The following is a 21,022-nucleotide window of genomic DNA, read 5'->3' on the forward strand; positions in this document are numbered from 1 at the left end:
GAGATTTAAGAGAATTTGGGCGCTATGTGGCTCAATTTGGGGGCCCGCGAAATTAGGAAATTCCAAGTTTTCATGGAAGGCAGAAGAAAGCCAAAAACATACTCGATCTGTCTCCTAAAAGCCAAAAATTTCAGACTTCGTCTTGATGGAAGACAGTGGCGTGCGACGCCAGCGGCCAGGAAGCGCTTTTAAGCGCCCTTGGAAGCTTTTTCGTTTCGAAGGCTCTGGAATTCTAAAGCGTTCGAAAGGGAATTTTAAAAGCTCTAACGTCCGACCTAAAACCTGAACTGGACCCGTAGATATGTTTATTAATGGCAGCCAAGAAATATTATGTAAATGCCTCGTTATGACTAATGACTTCCCCGGGCCCGAACGGCGTTGTCAAATGCGGGGCCCGGTCATTTTTTAGCGTCGGAACGCCCAAAATGCACCCCGGTGTTAACCGATATTGGAAAAAGCTTTTGGAGCTGCCGAAAAATTATCATTTTTCATTAGAGTTTACGGTTTAAGAGGCCGTTTTTCGTCCACCTTTGTTGTCCTGTTTGGTCAAATGATAGATCGAATTAATCGAATATTAATAGTGCGCACCTGTGTCCGTGTGCTTCGGGGGCTCATTCCGAAGGATTTCGCCATTAAAACTCCAATAAAAGCGTGCATATATGCGAAGAATGCGCGCTCGCAAGAGAAGAGCAATTTTCGGTCCTTTTAGAGCCTCAATCACGAACTCTAATATACCACTCGCAAGACCGTCCGTATGGGAACACAACACAACCAGTCTTTATGGAGTTTTATTGCTTTTAGGTGATTATGAAAGGGGCGAACAAAGTGTTCCAATTAGGACCGAAGAGGCTTCGGTTGATAAGCTTCTGAGAGGCTCGTCAATGAGAGGGAGGCATCAGGAAGGACGGTGCTAGATGACTGAGGATGGAGCGTGTTGGTCGGGTTTGCGGGGAGGCGGCATTTAAAGCAGTTTATGCGATGATGTTAAGGCTCAGCCTTGCAGCTGATGCAAACATCAAAAATTCTGTTTGTCCTCCTTTCTTGCAATTTTGACGCTTAAATGTTGGTGACTTTCCTTCGCAGCTCTTTAGCATTGCTGGAAACACAGAATTGGCTGTCCATAAAAGAGAGTCAAATAGGGATAGATCTGGTGAGCGTGCCGGCTATGGCACCTCTCCGCGGTCTGAAATTACTCTGCGGGGAAATATCGGGGGATATGTTTGAGAGCACTGCCCGAGAACTCGATTCCCTGCCGGTTATTATTTTGGAGGAGGTTCTAGTCGAATTTCCACTTCGCTCTCGCTGGGTCTGCGAACGCGCCTTTCGGGCTCAGAAAACGCACCAAACTCCAAAGCTGCTCCCAGTTCCCGACATTTTCGGAGGTCGATCGGGGCCTGCCCGCTCTGACCCGGCCCTGCCTCCGATCGATAAGAGCATCGTTCAACACTCGTTCTTCGTGACACGAACCCGACGGATACAATAGACGATTGTTGGTCGGTCCTCCGCCTTTGAGCACCCATCATTAGCATTGTCATCGTCAAGTGAAGGCGGTGGTTCTTTTCAAATGACATGTCGATATCATTAACAATATCACGCGGCATTCCTGCCCTTTTAGGCTGGGTCGCATGAAAAGTGGGCAATTGCAATCGGTCAGTAAGTTTCGAGATTTTAAGGTTTGAGACCAGCGGGGGGGCGCACTTGGCCGCTGGCGACTCGTAAAATATGGCGGTCGGATCCCCCGTTTTTTTTAATAGTTGGGCCCACAACTCGTGGAAGGTTTACGAGGAATCAAAAAGGGCCGCGGTTGTTTCATCACCTCCACCGCAGGGGCGCGCATAAATTTCATCGTGATATCTTTGAAAATTTCGTTAATTATTTCCAATTTGATCTGGTGTCCCTCTCTGTGCACGCCTGACCTGCCCATTAGCCTCGGCCGCGTATGGAGGATCCTAGGCTGATTTGCAAGACGTTCCCTATAACAAGTTGTTACGTACCTCATTATTGAAATTAATAGTACCAGAGAAAGGCACAGTATGAGTAGCGATGAAAAATATCGGGCTTTAATTGCTTTTCAAAGTCGAAAACAAATGTTGTTAGTTTAGAACGCACCGGGACGCCGGACCGTTTCTGAAGAAGGGCATCAGAGCTAATTTGGGAGCTGTCTTGCCAAAATGTGATTAATAAAAGTCTTAAAATTAAGTGAACGTCAGAAATATTGATGGTTCGACGAGACTGATAGGTCGTTAGTAAGGTAATATATTAATTTTTCGAGGTTTTGTTTGTTTTTTCCAGTGCTGCTGCGGCCCGGGAATGCGGCTGCTACTTGAAGGCCCGAGGAGCGCGAAGGCCGACGTGAGGATTTCGAAAAGGCTCGAAAATCGACGACCCATTAGATGGTCGTTTATGTAACCAGGTGGGAAATACGCGGCTTTCCGCGACGAGCGAGCCTTTGCGGGGCGAGTGAGGCGCGGGCGCGCAATGTGCCGCGAGCGAGCGCGAAAAAATCATGAAGCACCGAAGCGTTTTCCTCCTTTGCTCCAATACGCGTCGACACTAGAGCAAGAGACGTTCTTCTCGTGCCTTTTCCCTTAAAAAACCTGAGGAGGAACAATGGAATTGGGAGGAGAGCTGCCGTAGTTCGCCGATGAGTCGGGAAACGGATGCGAGCCTCGAAAACCTGCGAGGAAACATCTGGTTTTCTGTAACGAGGGAGCGTTTGGCGGACGAGTGGGGCGAGGCGCCGCGATGAGTCGCGAGCGAATAGGAAAAGCCACGAAGCCTCGAAGTGTTTTCCTTTTTCATCGGCTGCTGCTCTCCAGCACCCACCAACAGCGCAACCAGGAGGCTCTTCTGGCGCTTTTCCAATTATCTTCCCGATTCTGGATTGAAGTCGGACGGATCTCTCCCCGTTAGTGACTCGCCTCGTTCTATCCGCATGCGCAGAAGCCTCTCCGGCAATCAATGGAACGACCGCCAAGCAGCTCCGTTCTCAAGTTTCCATTTCAAAAAACAAATCTTCCACTGAATTTTTGTCCACCCTCATCTAATAAACCATGACGGGAGTATGACACAGTGGTAGGTGGTACGGGAACTGAGGGCACCGGCACAGTGGTGGCAAATGAGAATTTCACCGGCAAAAGTCGCAGTTTTCTTACGCTCGCTGTGCGGACAGTCACACGTCATGGAAATATGTTGCACAAGCGAATACGCATGAGGCAGCCATTGAAGGTTCCCTGCCCCTTCTAGAAAATTGAAAAACCAATTAGGGCCAAGTCCACACTATTTTATAATGACAGGGGCGATAATTCATACATCGGCCGTAACGAGACAGAAGAGGTATTTTTGATTACGGCGTGGCAGACTTTTGTGTTGGGAACGCAAATGAGGGACTGCTCATTTTGAACACACGGTAGGGGGCCCCATTTCGCTCGGGGGCCCACACCGCATTATATACGACTCGATCCGCGTAATGCACTCGCTTGTAATGGGCATTTATTTGAGGAAAAAAAACCTTTTCGGCTTAGTTGGTTAATTCTAGAAACGGTGTTGTCAATTCGGAACGAAAACTCGTTAATACGGAAAATAAATGAGTACATGAAATATGGTAAAGGTGAGGTTCTGTCACCATCCGAGGGGCCCATATAGGCCCACTGTCCGAAATATGGGGGCGCCCAACCACGTGCTGGGCCGGCCCGGGTCCTGCTGCGACTTGTCGCATGTCATATTTGACAGAGGCGTAGTGTGGCGACCCCTCGGACCCAGAGCGCCATGGTATGAAACAAACGAAAGGAGTGCTGTCTGTCGATTCCAGAATGTTCTAGAGCACTCTTTCTGTTCTCGTTGACGTGTTCTAGGTTAACTTAATTTCAGGTAAAATAGATCGAAAGCGGTCCCTCCAGGAAGGTTTCGAATTTTCGGAATGATCCCAAACGCAACGCGACGCCCCTGGCTTGCGATACCATACCCCGTATTGATATTATTCAGTTGCTGCCCGGTGTCTGCGGGGTTTCCAAAAATATGAACATCATATACGTTGATGATTTTTTAAATTTATGTAACGTGTTTCTCGAATTATTAATGTTTTGGTAGTCAATATTTCTACTGTCCTCGCGGTCGGCCCGAAAAAAGAAACCGAGGCGAGAGGAGAGATATTTTGTCACGATACGGTACCACTTTATGATGATGGGTACCGCGATTCACAACATCGTCAAATAAATATTCCGTTTTTTATTGCGTTAGACCTTTTAGGCACAAGTCATGGGCGGCTGCCATCTATGGTTAAAAATTGGAAACAAACATGTCAGTTCGCGGGGAGGACAATGAGCGGCGCTGGCCTCAGAAAATGCTCATTCGAAAAATACTTGAGGCACCTTGAAAAGTTGAGGCACCGCCTCCAGTGGCGTATCAAACTAAAACAGGAAGCATGAACCCCGACGCACGGCTCAATAATTGTGTTCTTTTTTCGAGTTTCCAAGCATTTTATCAACGCCTCTCCGATTCAGATTTGACCGAATTCGATTAAAAGTTGAGATTTCCAGCGGGGCCAATATTCACCACCGTGAAGCTGCGTAGGTACCCACTCAGCCATAGCCGGAGCTTCAAAAGATTACAACAATCATCAGACTCAAATTGCGCCATTCATTCTTCATGGAGACTAACCGTAGGCGCCTCTACTGTCCCCGAAAAGGAGAATGAAATTAGAAAAAAAAACAGGGGGGGGTACTGGACCAATGCAGTCCATCATGCTCAACTCATTACGCATTTTTACGCATTTTCGGGTTTTTTTGCCTACCTGGGTCAAGCTAATTTAGGGCAGTGTAGACGGTTCTAATGTGGGTGATGTAGCAAGCAGAGAGTGGTACTTACAAGCAGAAAGAGCGCGTGTCCATCGGTTCGCCCGTGGCCTCGTAGGAGGTGCGCACCGTGGGAAAGTCGCCGGAGACGGTTTAAACCGTTTTATGGACAGTTCGCCTCTCATTATCCGTTTGCCGAAGTATCCAAGTAACGAATCGGCCAGGAAATGCTGTAGGAGCACTCGGAGGAACCCGCTTAAGAACACAAAGATGCCGCAGAAAGTTCGGAGGAGAGGAATGGGGGTGAATAATCCGCATTTTCTACACATGTCGACAATGTACACTATTGGTCGTTGTAAAAATTTGAATTTGCTGGTCTGGTAGATCCCGTCGAGAGCTCTCGTAGCGGTGATCACTAAGAACCTCGCATAACCCGATGACCCGTTCGATTAGCTCGTGATTTTTCGACCCAAACATCCACGATACCCATTATTTCATTAATATCATCCACTTGTCGAGCGCCGTATAGTACCACCAAATAACGCCGGTTCGGTTGTTGCATCCGAAGGTAATTTAGTTGTAATCTCCCCCGCGGGGGCATCGCGTCGTAACGGCAACGTCGCAAATAAATTACAACGTCGATCGTGGTACCCCGGAGCCAGCACGTCTCGAGGTGGCCCCTTGGGTTCCGCCCCTGGAGACGGCACTAAGTATAGGTGCCGTGCGGGCCTTTGTATACATCATCGTGGTTCCTCCCTTTTTTTGATAAAAGATAACCCGATTTTTCGGTAGGATTCCCCGAAACGAAACATAAAATGTTAATGATAGCTTGCGGGAACAAAGATCGAGTTACGTGAGAAAAAGGTACCATTTTTGTGTGCAGTGGTCCACCCGGTATATTCGGGACGGTACCCAACAATGTCCCAGCCATACATCACGACACAAAATCAGCAGAGTCCGATTATTTGTTTACGAAACGACCGTAAATTTGTACGAACCGCGGGCGGAATTTTTATTATGAATCGGCTAAGTCATGGCGGCCAATAAACAATTAGGCCTAAATCCGGCGATGCGGGTGGACCGCGCATCCATTACCGTACGAAATAGTGCACAAAATAGACATGGCACATCTGCCATGATTTATGGATCCTAGTATTGTCCTCGAGGGCACGGACCCGGGGTACCAACCGGGTCTGACATGTGCCGGTCGATATTTCACGAAAACTGCCATAAATAACAATTTCTCGGGCATTTTTCAGGAGCCGTCAATCACCGGGGCCTCGAGTGGTTCTCTAACCACGAAATAATGATAAAGCACGAGAGCAATTATTCTTCGAAAACCGCCGATGCGAGTTATGGGTCTGCGGATGGTACCGTTTGCGTGAGAACCCATTGATTGAATCAAATTCTTTTGCTCCGCTTAACCAAGATTATCTTGGAGGGAAAGATTTAGTAGCAATTCTGTTCTGTTCCAAAAACATCACCGAATGGGAATTGCTCATGTGTGGCGACTTTGTCAAGAGGGTAATTCCCATGGAAGCTAACGAACCGATCAATGTATGACCGGCAAATTCAGCATGTCAACGCATAGGACTTAATCGCGGGGTGATAGATTTGGCAACAGGCACTTAGGACCGGTTGTGCACCCTCCTGACAATTTTGTCAGTAGAAGAATTTCCATAGAAATGGAGAAATTCTTCTATACTCTATTTCGTGGGTTCCATGAAAATTTGTAGTTGCTAACAAAGGGAAACTCAAAGGCCAAATGAGGGAAATCTAGAATTGCGACTGAGAAACTTCATGCCAGTAATGCCTAGTCCTGCTCTGGAAAGTCCAGAAAATTCTGGTCTCATAGTCTGGACATTCTGGGCAAATTCACCGGCGTATGTTGGCCCTAACAACATGAAAAATATTTAAAGATTCATTTTTTTAAGTAATTTTGCCCAGCTTCGGCCCCTTCCGCGTTCGTGACCTCCTTTAAATTGATCCCCAGATTTCAGTGATTAATTAGGAAAATTTAGAAGATAAAATTCGACGAAGCCATTGGTGTACGATGTCTGCAATAATAATGAAAAAAATCGAAAGTTTACTGAATGAATAATTTCCCCAATTTCATCCAGTACCGCGCTGGGAGGGGGGGGGGGGAGATTGTCCAAGGCGGCGGACATTCCTAGGTTGTGATTCTTCTTGAGGGTAGAGTGATTAAAAATTTCGCCAAGGAGCCAGGCTAAATAAGGCAGGCCAGGGTTCCATCCCGTCCTTGCCCTTCGTAGTACGCTCCTGATCTCCTTCGAACCTATTCAGAAATTTCGGTGATTCATTGACGGTACTCGAAGGGTGTGACGTGTCGAATCCGTGCACGTGTATCGTCGACTTAAAGGAACCAAACGTGGAAAGTGGTATCTTTTCTCACACCACTTGCTGGCATTTTTTTGTTCCTTGCGCCAACTAGGGAACTGATTCCCATCACGAAAATGAAAAATAATGTCTCGGTCGCACGTACCACAGGATAGTACCCTCTCCTCCCACAACGGTCCTGAAGATTGAAAAATAAAAAATACGGTACTTTAGTACCGCTCGGCACGTAAAAAGGAAATAAACATAGTGGACGTCATGCAGAGGAAGAAGCTGTTGCCGTTGTGATAAACGCCGCAATCTGAAATATTTAGGAAATATTTCTGTGGCGTGTTGTGGCAAGCCTGTATGGGATCGAGAAGATGTCTCTTTTATAACGTACATACATTCCGGCTACCTCTCTACAGGGCGCTCGCCAACTCCGCGCCAATGAAGAATTAACAGCGATTTTTCATCGTTGCTCCATACAGGGTGCGCCAGCGCTTTTACGGAATCCATGCCAACCCGGTGATTATCTAAAACCGTATAAACAATGGTACCGTACGCGGGTGCTGCCCAGGCGCCACAGGCTTTGGGTATAGGTACCCAAAGTTAATTTTCGAACGTGTCATTTTCTAACGGCTAACCACCGGTTAGAACGAAACGGTTGGTTCCAAATTATCACGTTGGATTTATTAGTTTTGATGGAACCCAGGTGGTTCCCACAGGTGAAAACGAACCCCTGACCGAGGTCAATCTATCACTGATTGACAGGCGCGAATCAAGCGCAAAGAATTATAACCACCGTCGAAAATTATCGAATTATCCCTGGAAACAATCGGGCATCGGATAACAATGGGACCGATTAAACAATTAACTGCAATTGGGCGCAAATGGGCTCACGCGATTTTCAGCTGTCAGACGGTTGATTGATGGATCAAGCGGCGATTCTCGGGTCTTTTCGGAGCCGCGCGGGTAGCGGGAGGCAGGCGACGGCCGTTGTTTTTTAGGGTTCGATTTTTTGACATTCGAATATTGAAGGTGAAAGGTACTTGAATGAATTTGTATACAGCTTGAGGCGTCTCTATTAAAATCTCATAACCGTCGCAACCTGTAATTTTTAGGTTGCTCTCATCATCATCATCAGAGTATGAAAATTAAGTGGAAAGTGCGTGGGGGAATCACATTTGAATTATGGTGGGCACTTTGCGATGAAACTGCTGTTTTGAGTCTCAAGAACTTCATTATTCCACAAACCAACGAGCGGAGATTGGAGAGGACAGAGACCCAATGGAGGGAATCTGGTTTCTAGAAGCGCTACTCATCATATCTTCAATCCTAATTTTATCAATTCACATCTGCAGCTCCATCCAGGCAGATCTGCTGCGTCCTCAGCATTAACCCCAACTGCTCCAATACCCCTTGCAGATCCCGTAAGAAAAATTCAACTTTCAAGAGTTCTTGTCTTGTAAACTAAGAGAACCCCCCATTTGAAGACCGCTATGGGCGCCCACAAGTCCGTCAAGTACCACCTGAAGATGCCTTTCGGTAATTCTAAGTTTCTGTATTATGTCAGCAGTGGCTTTTAGGGTGCGTCTGAGAACTTGATGGATGTGGGCCATGATCTTTCAGAAAAACCTGTGGAGGCCCGTGGCCAAAAAATTGAAGGACCAGCTCGTCTGACTGTTAATGAAATAATCAAAATTTATGTTATGCAAGCAATAAAAGCGGCTCATACATGTTTCTCATATAAATAAAGGAAGCAATGGCCGAGAATCACGTAAGCAGCTAGTTCATCTTGAGCCCAAGTTAGCATGTCCCCCAGAGGCCAGTGATGACTTTTTTTGCTGGGATGTGTGGAAGTGAATTATTTCCTAAACATAATGGCTTGCCCGGAGTCAGTCGTGTTAACAGATCTTTAGATTAAGTCAGGTGGTGTATGCGAAGAGCCATTGAGAAGGAGGAAAGTAAATTATTTCGATTACAGGATTTGAACCTTCCAAAAGGGGGTATGAAATAAGCGAACTACTGGGGATGTTCGCCCGCATCTTCAAAACGCCGCTACTTTTCCTACGTGCGCATTTAAATCTAATTTCACACCTTTTCCTGGCTTGTTACGGTATCTATCTATCTTACTTATACTTTTTTTTCCTCATAGAATCGTCAATATTTCGTGCACGAAAAGAACCCAAATCAAACCTGCTTCTCCTGGACGCAGCAGGCGTTTTCTTGATAAAATGGTGATCGACATTAATCCCCTTTAGTGGGGCTGGTTCTACCACTATGGTACCTCGTCGATCAAACAGCGACTAATTTATTAAAAAAATTCCTTCAAAGGACATATACCAGCTAGGATTAATTACCCAGGTGCGGAGCCCAATGGGCATATCTCAATCATCTCCAACATTTCTCAGTTCGATGTGGTACCGGTAAAGCGAAATATTTCCATAAATAATTCGGCCCGTCGACAATGGAAATAATGGATGAAAGAATGCCCGAAAACGGAAGCGTTGTCATTTTGACGAATCATATCTCGGCCTCGAATCTTATTTAAATATTTAAACGCAAAGTGTGTAAACAGCCTTAGTTATGAATTATTTATCACTTTTACGGTCCCGCTTGTTAGATGACATCAACACAGTGGTTCGGTAATTAATTCCCTCTTTTTGGTCGTGATTTGGCAAAAACGAGTGCCCTACATAAGCCCCCGTGAGAACATTCCTCGAGAGGCGCTTGCTCAAGGAATTAAAATGTCTTTAGCCTTAAATGACTACCGATTTAATTTATTCGCTTTCAGAAGTGTTATTATTCTGTAATCAGCGTGACCATCTAATCGAAATTTCGGTATTTACAATATCAGGGATTTGTTTTCGAGCAGCCGGTAATTTCAGGGACAAAACGACCCTTTTCCGAAATTATAGCCGCGGCCTATTCCCGGCTACCACAAACCCGGCAATTTGGGGGCATAACATTTTTCACAAATTATACCTTTTTCGAATTAGATCATTCGTTTGTGTGATGCGTCTAAAACCCGAAAGGATTAATGAATTAAACGGCGCCTGGGGCGGAGAACTCCACAAAACCCTCAACCATAAATCCAACCACTTTTCAACCCTCTATTTTGACTACCGGTTCCTTTGTGCGGTCGGTGACAAATTATCTGCTTGAACTTTCGCGGAATACTTTCTAAATTTGTGTCACCCTGCTACCGGGTGGTACGTCTCTAATTTATTAGAGTATGGTACTTCTCCACGGGGCGCCGGCCAACCTCAATGGGGCAGGTATTGAATTACGCCCCATTGTGGTGGTTTAATTGGGGCGGAACTACTGAGTGTGAAAAATTTCCTTTCAATAGGGTATTGACAAAGTTGTGTATGAGGGCTTTTGTGGTCGGTGAAAATGAATTGAAAAAAGGGCAACATGTGAAGTTTGGGCAGCGAAATGCGCGTCGGGCTTGCTTGGCTTCATGTACGGTTTTTTGGTAGTTCCTTTGACCCAATGAGATAATTTCTGTCATATATCTCCCAATTTAAAGAAATCCTCAAGAAAATAAATATTAGGGCAGAATTGGGGCCAAAATAAATTAATTTTAACCTTACGTTCGCCTGCTGCCATATGTACCAAGTGAAATATAATACTTCCTGTAAAATCGAACTGCAATCGTAGGTAGGTAGAACCAAGTCCCCTGTTTGAATTACTGCAGATTTCATTGGTAGATGATTCAACGTAAGATTACAGGTGTGACTATTAGTGCAAACACGGAATTTCAAGTTAGGCATTTGTTGGAGTGGGTTTCGTTACAGAAAAAACTTGCATAAAGCAGCTGTCGATTTTTTCTGCAGTGTACAATCTAGAGTTCGTAATGGGATAATTTGGCTTGTTGAAATTTTGCGATCTTCGTAATGTTTGTACTAGATATCACACACTCAATTAATTTGGTTCTCCGCTCAGTTTTCTATTGATAGATGATAATTCAATGGAAAAATGATAGGCAAAATTCTCCATTCGTCAGTAAGTTATCTCCGATTCGGAATTGCTCAAGGACTCGGGGACAATTGTCATTATGGAAAAAGGAATGACACAGACCCTACACAAGGAGAGTAAGACAAAAATAGCTTAAAGGAGAAACATGGGTTAACTCTTATTTCGTAACCCTAAACAAACTCCTAACACCTACAATCAAAGTAGCCTCGAATTATCCAAAAGTAAAAGCTTATCTCACGACCCATAATTACGCCATTACCCCTATCTGCCTATCTAATCCATTACGCCATCACATAATGCGAAAATAATGTATCAGTCCAGCAATCGACAACTACTAGTACAGATAAAACTATTAACCCATTAGCATTACAGAGAAATTTTAGTGCGACACTCGTACGCGATTATAGCCAGCCTAGTTACAGATTCCTGCTTCGGTGCACAGATGGCGCCTGTTACCGGAATAAGAAATCAATGGCGACACCTGCCTATGACGTCATAAGCCAGATGTTAAGCCTTTTATATAGGGGCTGTTCAATAAAAACGACTTCAAAGGAATATGTTTGCATTTACTCATTGTAACCGAAAACATGGGGCTTTTGTGATTTTAATTAAAGAACTACATATACTAAAGGGTAAAACCTAATTTGGATGTATTATGCACAAAGGGTGATTTTGATGCGTGGCATGATTATAATCCGAAACTACACAAAAATGGTAACTATCGGAGAATGTTACGAATAATTTTAAAATAAATCAGTCTTTCTTGGAGGTAGAAATACATGTAATAGCCTAAAATAATAAATGCTTCTTTGGTACCGAAATAAGCTAAACAAGAAATGAATAAATCTTTGAACAATCAAAAATTCATTAACACATTTTTCCAAAACTTGTGGAAGGAAAAATGTACATATAACCTATATTTATACACTTATCTCCTCATTATGTCCTCTATACTGAAACCCAGTTTTCGCCGAGGCACCTCTTCAAAAACCTCCTCGCTCTCCCCTTCGACATCCACAACCCTATCATCCTCCTCTTTCAGAGACAAATCCAACAAACTATCTTTGGCCACCTCCTCAATGTGAGTCGTAGTTACTGCGTCTGAAGAGATCTTGGAGGGGGAGGAAACAGAGGCATCAGCTCCGCATTTAAAGACCTCATGATCCCTCATTTCGTGATAAGAAGCGAAGAAGCTCTGGCACTTATTGCACTCCAGAGGGCGGTCCGTGTGAGTGAGCATGTGAGTCTTGAGGTTGGATCGTTGATTGAAAGCTTTGGAGCAGATGGGACACTTGTGAGGAGACTCCTCCATGTGAAGAACTTTGTGAACCGCTAAGGTGCGCGACTGGCAAAAACCTTTCCCGCATTCGGTGCATTTAAAGGGTTTTTCCTTCGAATGAATGTATCTGGAATTAAATAAACTATTATTGGAAAAAACTGATGTTTGAGGGTAGTTGTTAGTCGTACCTGTGATCTCTCAGATGATCCTGTCTCCTGAAAGCCTTGCCGCAGATATCGCAGCTGTACGGTCGCTCATCTGTATGCGTTCTCTCATGTATCAACAAATTATAACTCTTAGTAAAATGTCTGCTGCAATATTTGCAAATGAACTGCTTCTTAGGTCTGGTATTTCCAGGCCCCATTTTCGCCCCACTGGGCGGCACCATCCCTCTGCCACTTTGAGGCACATATCCCCTGAATTGCGGCTGCTGATGGTACATGACATTCCTCAACCAATGATTCACCATTATGGCGCTGTTGTACTCAGTGTGATACTGCAAGAAGCCTCCAAGGGGTTGCTGGGTTATGGGAAAATGTGCGGGGCTAAAAAAGGGGAGTTCGGGGGGTTCGTTCGCGCATCGGGGGTACCAATTGGTATTAGGTTCAGGATTCGATGGTGGTGTTTCCATGGGAGGTGTGGGGGGTTGGTAGGTGGGGGTGTGAGGGGGAGTTAAGAGGGGAGAAGTTGAGGAGTCGGGCTCCTCTTTGGGCTGGCCTAGCGGCCTGTAGGGTGGCTGAGTTAGTAGTACTGCTGAAACCAAAATTGGTTTACGTAAGTAAGATGTAAGTGGAAAGTTACATTTCTAGAACAAGTGTGTGGAAAGTGATATTTTCTCGCAAGCGACTGATGTTGCCCGTAAGACACGAAACGGAGTTTAGGCCAGCAGTAAAGTGAGGGAAAGACGCTTTCTCCAAAAGTTGGGAACAATTTCCCGTTCGCAAACAGAAAAAAATGTTTTTATTTTATTGATACTGTATAAAACTTTCACCGTTTTTCTGATAATGATGTCTAAAATACTGCACTTTTCAAATTTTTGAGATCTGTAACTCATAAAAAATAAACAAAGTTTTTCTTGAGTTTTATCTTCCAAACGTGATTCGTTGGAATCACGAACGTGATTTCAAAAATGAGAAATTTTTATTTTTCAAACGAGCTAATGCAATACTTATAACCCTTCAAACTCTCAAATTCAAAAACTCTCGCGAATTTTGAAATGAAAATCGAAAAATTTTCAGAACTTAAATTTAAATCTGAACATAAGCTAAAACTGAAATTGAGCCAGAAAATTCTGAATTTAAAGGAAAATTTTAGGAAATTTTTCCCCTTTTTTAGGCAGATAAAAGCCAATTCAAGCCAATTACAAAAACCCCGTTTTTGACCCAAAATCCTGCAAAAAACTCCCGTTTTCGCAAACTCTGAATACTAAAAAAGAAAAAAGCCACGTAATAATGGAGAAATGAAACTAGATAATAATGGAATCGGTAGTGGAAAAACTGAAAACTTTTAAACACAGATACACCCGGATATCCACAACCGCATTACATAACACCTCCAAAATATGAACAGACCTGCGGCTTGCTTGGTCCCCAATCTCTCTTCCAACAATTCAAAATTATTCATTTCGCACGGTCACCCAACTCCAAATCCACAATTCACACTGAACAAAAGAACTCTCTATCTCCGTCGGACTGTGATTGACAGTTCACTGACATCCACCACACACTGTGATAAACTGGTGCAAAACAAGCGAACGGCAAGACCTACTACCGTGAGGCTGTAAAAGTAGCGCTGGGGGCGGGGCGCAACCAGGCGCCGCCCCCACTGGGCGCTCGGGTCGCTTTTCAACCCCTGCTGCTGCTACCCAGTAACAGGGGCTCCAAGGCCCTTTTTTCCTATGTCGGCAGGACAAAGGAACGTCGTAATGGATTTGTTACGTCGTTATAGGGATGAGATTGGATTTAAATACAGGGGGCCGTCTGTTGGTAGTGGGCTTGGGTGAGGTGATGGATGGAAAAGGAGGTAAGGACTGTTGTCAACGCTTTTAAACAGTTTTTTTAAGTGTTACGCGTTCAATAATCACAGAATGTTTCACTTTCGATTGTTCGATGATTCCTCATTTCATAACGAGTCACAGAACGAAATCCATTGAGTGCTGTAAAATACCACTGGTGCCGTCACTTTAGTCGTCGAAATTAGGAACAATTTTTTATTAGGAAATTGGATTGGTGAAAGAGGCGAGAAGCCGGAAGAGGGGGCCGAAGAATGTAGGGCTTATACCACTAATTGCTATTTATTTTACACCTATTAGCCCAAATTGCTTTTGATGCTACCTGAGCTCAATAAGTCTCTGGCACGCGAGCGAATGAGTTCGCCTCAATATTATGGTGCCCAGAGGCTCTGGCACACCTCTGAGCACCGGGCCTAAGGGAGCACACACCAAGATCTGGGTAACTTTATCAACAGAATATAATCCGTAGAGAGATGACGAAAGAGACGTAGCTCAATGGCTAATTCCTCCCTTTCGGCACGGTGACGAAGGAATAATTTAATCTACGAAAACGATCAGTACTCTATGTTAATTTCATCGCCAGCACGGGCATCGTCTTTGCGGCAAACCTACCTAGCCATTGGCCCTATCACCACAAATTCCACATTACGACACAATCATCGGCTTGGCAACTTCAGGGTTAAACACAACAACAATCAGGCCCTTAACTAGCAAGTTAAAAATATACCTTTTATTGCAGGATTATGAAGGATCCAACGAGATATGTAGCGCACATTCACACACACCACAAAGATCACATTATCGCATTGTTAATGGAACACGATAGTACTATTGCCTGAGGAAATACGGTTGACAATAAAACTATTATAATTGAAAACTCCTCGATATTTATTATTCCTATAAATTGTTTAACAAAACGGAAAAAAGATCAAAGGCGGCCCGCTCCTTATCAGCCATATTGATTGCAATATGGTAGTCAATATACTTAGAGATAAAAGGGTTAAGAAATTACGATTGGGCCTTTGATGTTCGCCGATTACAGGGAACGGTAGCAATATAAAATTTATTGTTGTTTAAGAGCGGAGGAACGATTTTCACGTACAAAACGATCGCAGATGCGGTACTCACCTGAGGAGATCCAACTCAAAGGTGGCCGCGCGTACACAGTATCATCAACATCCCACGTTAAACTGCTGTTAACATGTAAAGAGGGATTTCGGTAGTACCACGTGACAAAACATTGTTCAAGGCAACTGAAACAGTTTTTGTAACAAATACCTCTACCGATATAGAAATTCCACATCAGCGTTATTCAGAAACGAGTGAAGATGCATTTATTTATAGTCAGCTCTTCAGTTTTATTTATTGCGTGGATATAGATAATCGCAGCTGCATGCGGACGCTAGATAATCAATGACCAAGTGGTTCCTGGCTAGTAAGCGAACCCCGCAAATCGCCGTTGCTTTAATTTTTAAAGCGAGCTCTTGGGTGCGGTGGGTTTCTGACTGGTACTTCCGTCCTTGTTATACACTTGAGGTTTTGTATAGTCGGTCTTTTTTGGTTGCTGGACAGCACCATCACCACGCCAAAAACCGGGCTTGAATTACCATCAAATCGAAAACAAAGATTTTCGATCTTGCTCGTTTTTAATGGAACACCCTCTATATACAAATCCTCAGATCCTCCTTTTCGAGATATTGACTTTTGAAGGATGACACTCTTTACTCGTAACTTTCGAAGACTTCCAGGTAGAGTAATTTTTTGAAACCTCTTCCAGGTCACCTGACGAAAACCCTTAGCTATTTGACAAGTGTCAGTAGTTCTGCCAGTTTTTACGTTTGTATAATAACACAATTTGTTCCATGACTTCTACGAAGCCAAAACCTGTGCAAACCTAGTTTATAACGTATCGGTAAGGAATTCCTTAAGTTACTTTACCTTTTGAACCCAAGTTACAGATTTACCCATTCCCCGTCCCTGCTATTAAAATACAAGACATTTTACCTTCGTCCTGCCATCCCTTCATTGTCGCATTGCGATTTAAGGGATGCAGGACTCTGCTCAAAATTTCTCGCAAATGGCGCCACCCTGGTACCCATCGCTTGATTGACTTGAACTTGGCAACCTCCCGAGATCGTCCCAATTGGGGTCCGATTTCATAAAAAAGAAAAAGGGTAGCTCTGGAACGCCATGATGGCTCAAAGCAATTCAGTCGTGTGAGCAATCGTGAATGTTCGTTTTCCGTCGTGTCGAAGATATTTTAGTCCGAGAAAAAAAGATGATCGAGGTGCAACCTCCGAGGTCAGCGTGAAAAGTACAGTGGCTCGTCAGATCAGTGGCGCAGTTAACGCCACGACTGAAGGTTTTTTCTTTTATTCTCTTTGGGAATAAAGCCTTACGCACAAGTAGGGAGGAATTGCAAACTAGCCTCAGTTAAAGCTAGCTAAGACGTTGAATAATAACAAATTAAATTTAGGGCAAGTTTAACCGAATCGCTCTCCTTTTGCGTCGGCTGGCATACTGACTCATTTGTAGCAGTGTTCCTGAGACATCCAGTAGATCTGACGCCAGACGAACCCTGCGAACGCGTTAAAATCGCACCCCAAACCTTTGCGATGGGGGATGTGACAATAAGTTTTCAAGAAAAAATGCCCTGTACATGGGACCTGGATACCTTATTCCAAAACACATTCCTTAAGTTCGAATTCCGCCAATTTCCGTTGGGCGCAAAACTCGGAACTATACTCAAATTCTCGCCGACATAAACCATGCTGCGAGCGGCAATTTTGCCGCTGTAACCGATTTTTAATCTGTCGGTATCTTCAAACGGTACCCAGATCAAAGGTGCCGTTATCTGCAATTGACACAGTTTATAGTAGCATTGATAAAGCCGCGAACACACCTTTTTCGCCCCGGTATCAGTGGTGTCGGTAACTAAATTAGAACCGTTTATTGTTACCGGAATGACGCTCGCCGCATATCAAAACATCATCCCGATGATGGGCAGATTAAAATTTATATTTATGTCTTCTGGGTAAATTCACCTTAATAAACAAGTTAACTCATGTTTACAGTGTTTACGTACATAAACAAATAACTGTTGTCGCCTGCTTGTTTTAAAATGGCAACCAGGCACCTCCCATTCTGTCAGCTGTCATGCACGTCAAACGTCACTAGTCACCTGTCAGCCATAACGGCGCTTTAGCCACTCACCTCTCAATTATTACAGTGACTGAACGAAATCGCAAATTAAACTTTCAGCCGTGGTTCTGTTAAACATCCACTGAGGCTATACTTGACTTGAGCTGCCACTCTAGGACTCTATTAATAATAAACCATAAATCCCTGTGTTACGTCCCTGCTCCCTCCTTACAAGGCGTGTGCCGTCTTATTAAAACAGGGACGGTTTTATTCTCATTTCTATTTACTCAGTCGACAAAGGCCGCCGCTGGCCGGAATCAAAGAAAGAAAAGTTCTGTGGCGTTCGTGCAAATAGGGCCCCATGTGATAAGGGCCTTTAATGGGATTGTTTTGTTCAACGGCTTATCGATGCCCGTGTAGGATTGTCGAGGTATTTGGTTTGGGTATGGGGTGTCGAGTGGTCGCACTTGGGGCGACTAGATTCAATATTTGAAGGGGTTGGTTGATGAACGATTTGGGTCTAGATTGAGATCTGGTACCACCTGACAAACAACGTAGAGCAGGCGTTGTCAGCCCTCGAGCCTCATTACCCTATCGTGAAGGTTGCTTAAGGGGTTAAAGGGCTCTGCAGGGAACCTGTAGTACCATCAGCATTTTCAACTCCATCGATGGTACCAATGCCAAATATACTTAATTTCTTTGATTAATCTGTCAGTTCTACTTGTGGTACCATCTATGCACTACTGCTCTTTAACGAGGTACCACTCGGCAAAACTTCCGTGTTTCTATTATGTGTCCAAAGTGAGTTTAAATATGTCTTTTGACGATTGTCGCATTATGGAAATTTATGTTCAGATTTTCCCATATTGATCGACTGTTTCTCGGTTTGATTGCCGAGCGTCTGGGACCACAAAATTTAGTCATAACGTGCGGTACCAGAGGTTAGGCATCACTATCAATCTCCGCAGGGAAAGCCCCAAAAGCTCGTCTAGGGTACCGCTAGTATCTTTTCTTAGCTGACCTGATGGTACTACCAGAATTGTCCTCTCCATAGGAGACTGTCTCCGTTTGCGTCCCAGCTCAAAGCACCATCAATCAGCCGCCTAAAGCTCGCTTTCGGCCTTGCTAAAGCACCTCGGACACTGTCCAGCCCTTACAGCACACAATGGCGAAACTCCGACACAATTAATGCATTCATTACATAGGGTCGTAAAAACGCAACTAAAGGCCGAAAGGCACGTTTCTTGAGCCCTCTTTGTTGACACAATTAGGCCTTTATTGCCCCGCCCCTGCACCCCACGCCATAACAGCGACAAAGCTTTTAATTAAGTTGGTCAATATTTGAACTTTGGACCTGCATCGTGCAGGATTTGTGACCCCAGAGGTCGCTCCTAGGGGCCACAGAGCGGAAATTCTCCAGGTAACTTTATCTGGGAGATAATTTCCTGAGACTTGAACGTAGGAGTGATGTAGGTTGACGGAAAAGGTCTTGCCCATAAATTGTCTTTTAGCTGAAGTGGCCCTTGACTCTCGGGCCCTGAGGGCCGAATTAATAAAGAGTGGATTTTCCGCGAAAACGCTCTATTTTTAAGCTGCCAAGGTGGTGAGAGTGGTGCGCGAAAAGGGCTTTGAGGGCCGACTTTCCTTTCCTTGCCGAGGCATTTTCTTGAGCCCCCTGGCGCGCCTTTCCCTCCAACTAGACACGAAGTTGGAAATGGCTTTTCTAAGTTAATTTCGCAGCTTCAAAGGGGCGCCGCCAGAGAACAACAACCTTCGCACGCCCAACGTGTAAAATCTCAGTCTATATGCAAATGGGGCTTTAAAAATAATATTTCCAGCCCTGCGAAGCAGGGCGGGCTCCGACCAATCCCAGCAGGCGGCCGCACCGGGCGATAACATAGAAAAAGTCGGAATTGCGTTATCTTATCGAAATTAGAAATCTGCATTAAACGTTTCGAGCCCATATGGCCCCTTTCGGTCATTAAAGCCCGATTAATGGGAGATAATTGGGAAAGTAAATGAGCCCCGGGAGGCTACTTTCAATGGGCATCGAAGTGAAATTTTCTCGTGTTTCTTCAATGTCAGGTTTTTTTGGTGCAAGGCCCATAAAGCGTCGGAGTCTTTAGGCATCGGAGGTGCCATAAATAAATTTGTCAAGCAGAAAGGAAACAAAGTGCTAACTGAGCAGCATCTTTCAAGGGCGATGGGGCTCCCGCAGGGACCACCCATGTTGGAGTGGACGCCCTGAGATTTCGGACTTCCGAGCCGAAGAAAGCGAAGGAGGATCCTCAAGGAGAGCAAAAGAAATTAAATGAATAAATAATGAAATAAATAAATAAAAATGTGAATAAAATAAATACCATGTTTACTCACCATAACCTGAAGAAGAAGAATATTTTACTGGGGGTTTGATGAGTTTAAGATGATTGGAAAAGTGTGCTTGAAAACTTCCGCTTCGCCCCCTTATCAGGTACTCTGCAAGATCGACCGTTTCACTGATTTGACACACAATTACAGATCCAAATAGGATTTCCAACACACATAAACCGGTTTAACGATTTCACAAATTCGTAAAAAAGGGATCGAAGCAGTACTAAAAAACTCGTAAATTTATTTTTTAGTGCTTTTGCTGCTACCAGGAAACGGTCTTTTTGAAGCCGTAAACTGTGACCTCGGATTAGAATCAAGAAAGCCTGTAAATCAGGTATTCAATTCGTTCGGTTTATGCCCTTTTAATATTTCAGTAGAGGCCGATGTGTGACGGATTTAAAAATATCCTAAATGTTCATAAGACGCTGTGCATTTTACATTCGCTAGATTTTCAGAGTAATTTCGCCAGATTACTCTACGACCGTATATGAATTAGAACCGTAATAAAAATGCTCAAAAAGCAAGTTTTTTTAAATCGTCAAAAAAGGAGATGGGGACGCAGCACACGAAGTATTTTGCATTATCCATTATAGGGCGACTGTCAGATGTTACTGGCAGCTACGTCCGAAATTTCCTACTTGAACTTCCGGATAGTTGATGAGATTTTTTCATTGCTAACTTATGTATTACCATGAGCCAGATCTAATTCAGGCTTTAATGATAGTTCAATGAAAACGAAGGAAAATTACGTGTTTTTTAATGTTACCCTCTTTTAGTTGAAAGTACTGCCTGGGTTCTAAAGCCTCCTCTTTGCTTGCTTTAACTTTATTTGACACGATCTTTTGATGATCCGTGACGAATTTTACTTCATTGAATTTTGACGATTCATGAATGACTTGATCCTTCTCGATCTAGGTTTTTTTAGGGAACAAAAACGCGGTCTAATATATCTGCCTGTACCTATTTTTAGTCTTAACAATCGAATTGCTGCTTGCTGGGAATCAATAAATGAAACATTTCTTAGCAGGATTCTTTGAATGGATCTCACGTGTACATAGAACTGAATTCACTTATCTCCTGAGTTCCGGGTATACATATTTTCTTACAACA

The 21,022-nt window shown here is 44.1% G+C and overlaps 1 protein-coding gene across 3 annotated transcripts; it reads right to left on the reverse strand.

Annotated features, from left to right (window-relative positions):
* Positions 1 to 11,656: 11,656 nt before the first annotated feature.
* On the reverse strand, positions 11,657 to 20,237 carry LOC136410997 (protein odd-skipped-like). Of its 3 annotated transcripts, none has more exons than XM_066393415.1 (3): positions 19,916 to 20,237; positions 12,579 to 13,143; positions 11,657 to 12,517 (listed from the first exon to the last, which is right to left on the reverse strand). In XM_066393415.1, exons 2-3 carry the CDS (start codon positions 13,019 to 13,021, stop codon positions 12,040 to 12,042), a joined length of 921 nt encoding a protein of 306 aa, XP_066249512.1. In that variant the 5' UTR covers positions 13,022 to 13,143; positions 19,916 to 20,237; the 3' UTR covers positions 11,657 to 12,039. The 3 variants fall into 3 exon arrangements, with proteins under 3 accessions (XP_066249512.1, XP_066249505.1, XP_066249498.1); XM_066393408.1 differs by lacking the exon at positions 19,916 to 20,237 and adding an exon at positions 13,962 to 14,126 and having other exon boundaries at positions 12,579 to 13,140; XM_066393401.1 differs by lacking the exon at positions 19,916 to 20,237 and adding an exon at positions 13,962 to 14,126.
* Between the last annotated feature and the right edge of the window lie 785 nt (positions 20,238 to 21,022).

Source organism: Euwallacea similis, chromosome 1, assembly GCF_039881205.1.
Source record: "Euwallacea similis isolate ESF13 chromosome 1, ESF131.1, whole genome shotgun sequence".
Classification (NCBI taxonomy): Eukaryota; Metazoa; Arthropoda; class Insecta; order Coleoptera; family Curculionidae; genus Euwallacea; species Euwallacea similis.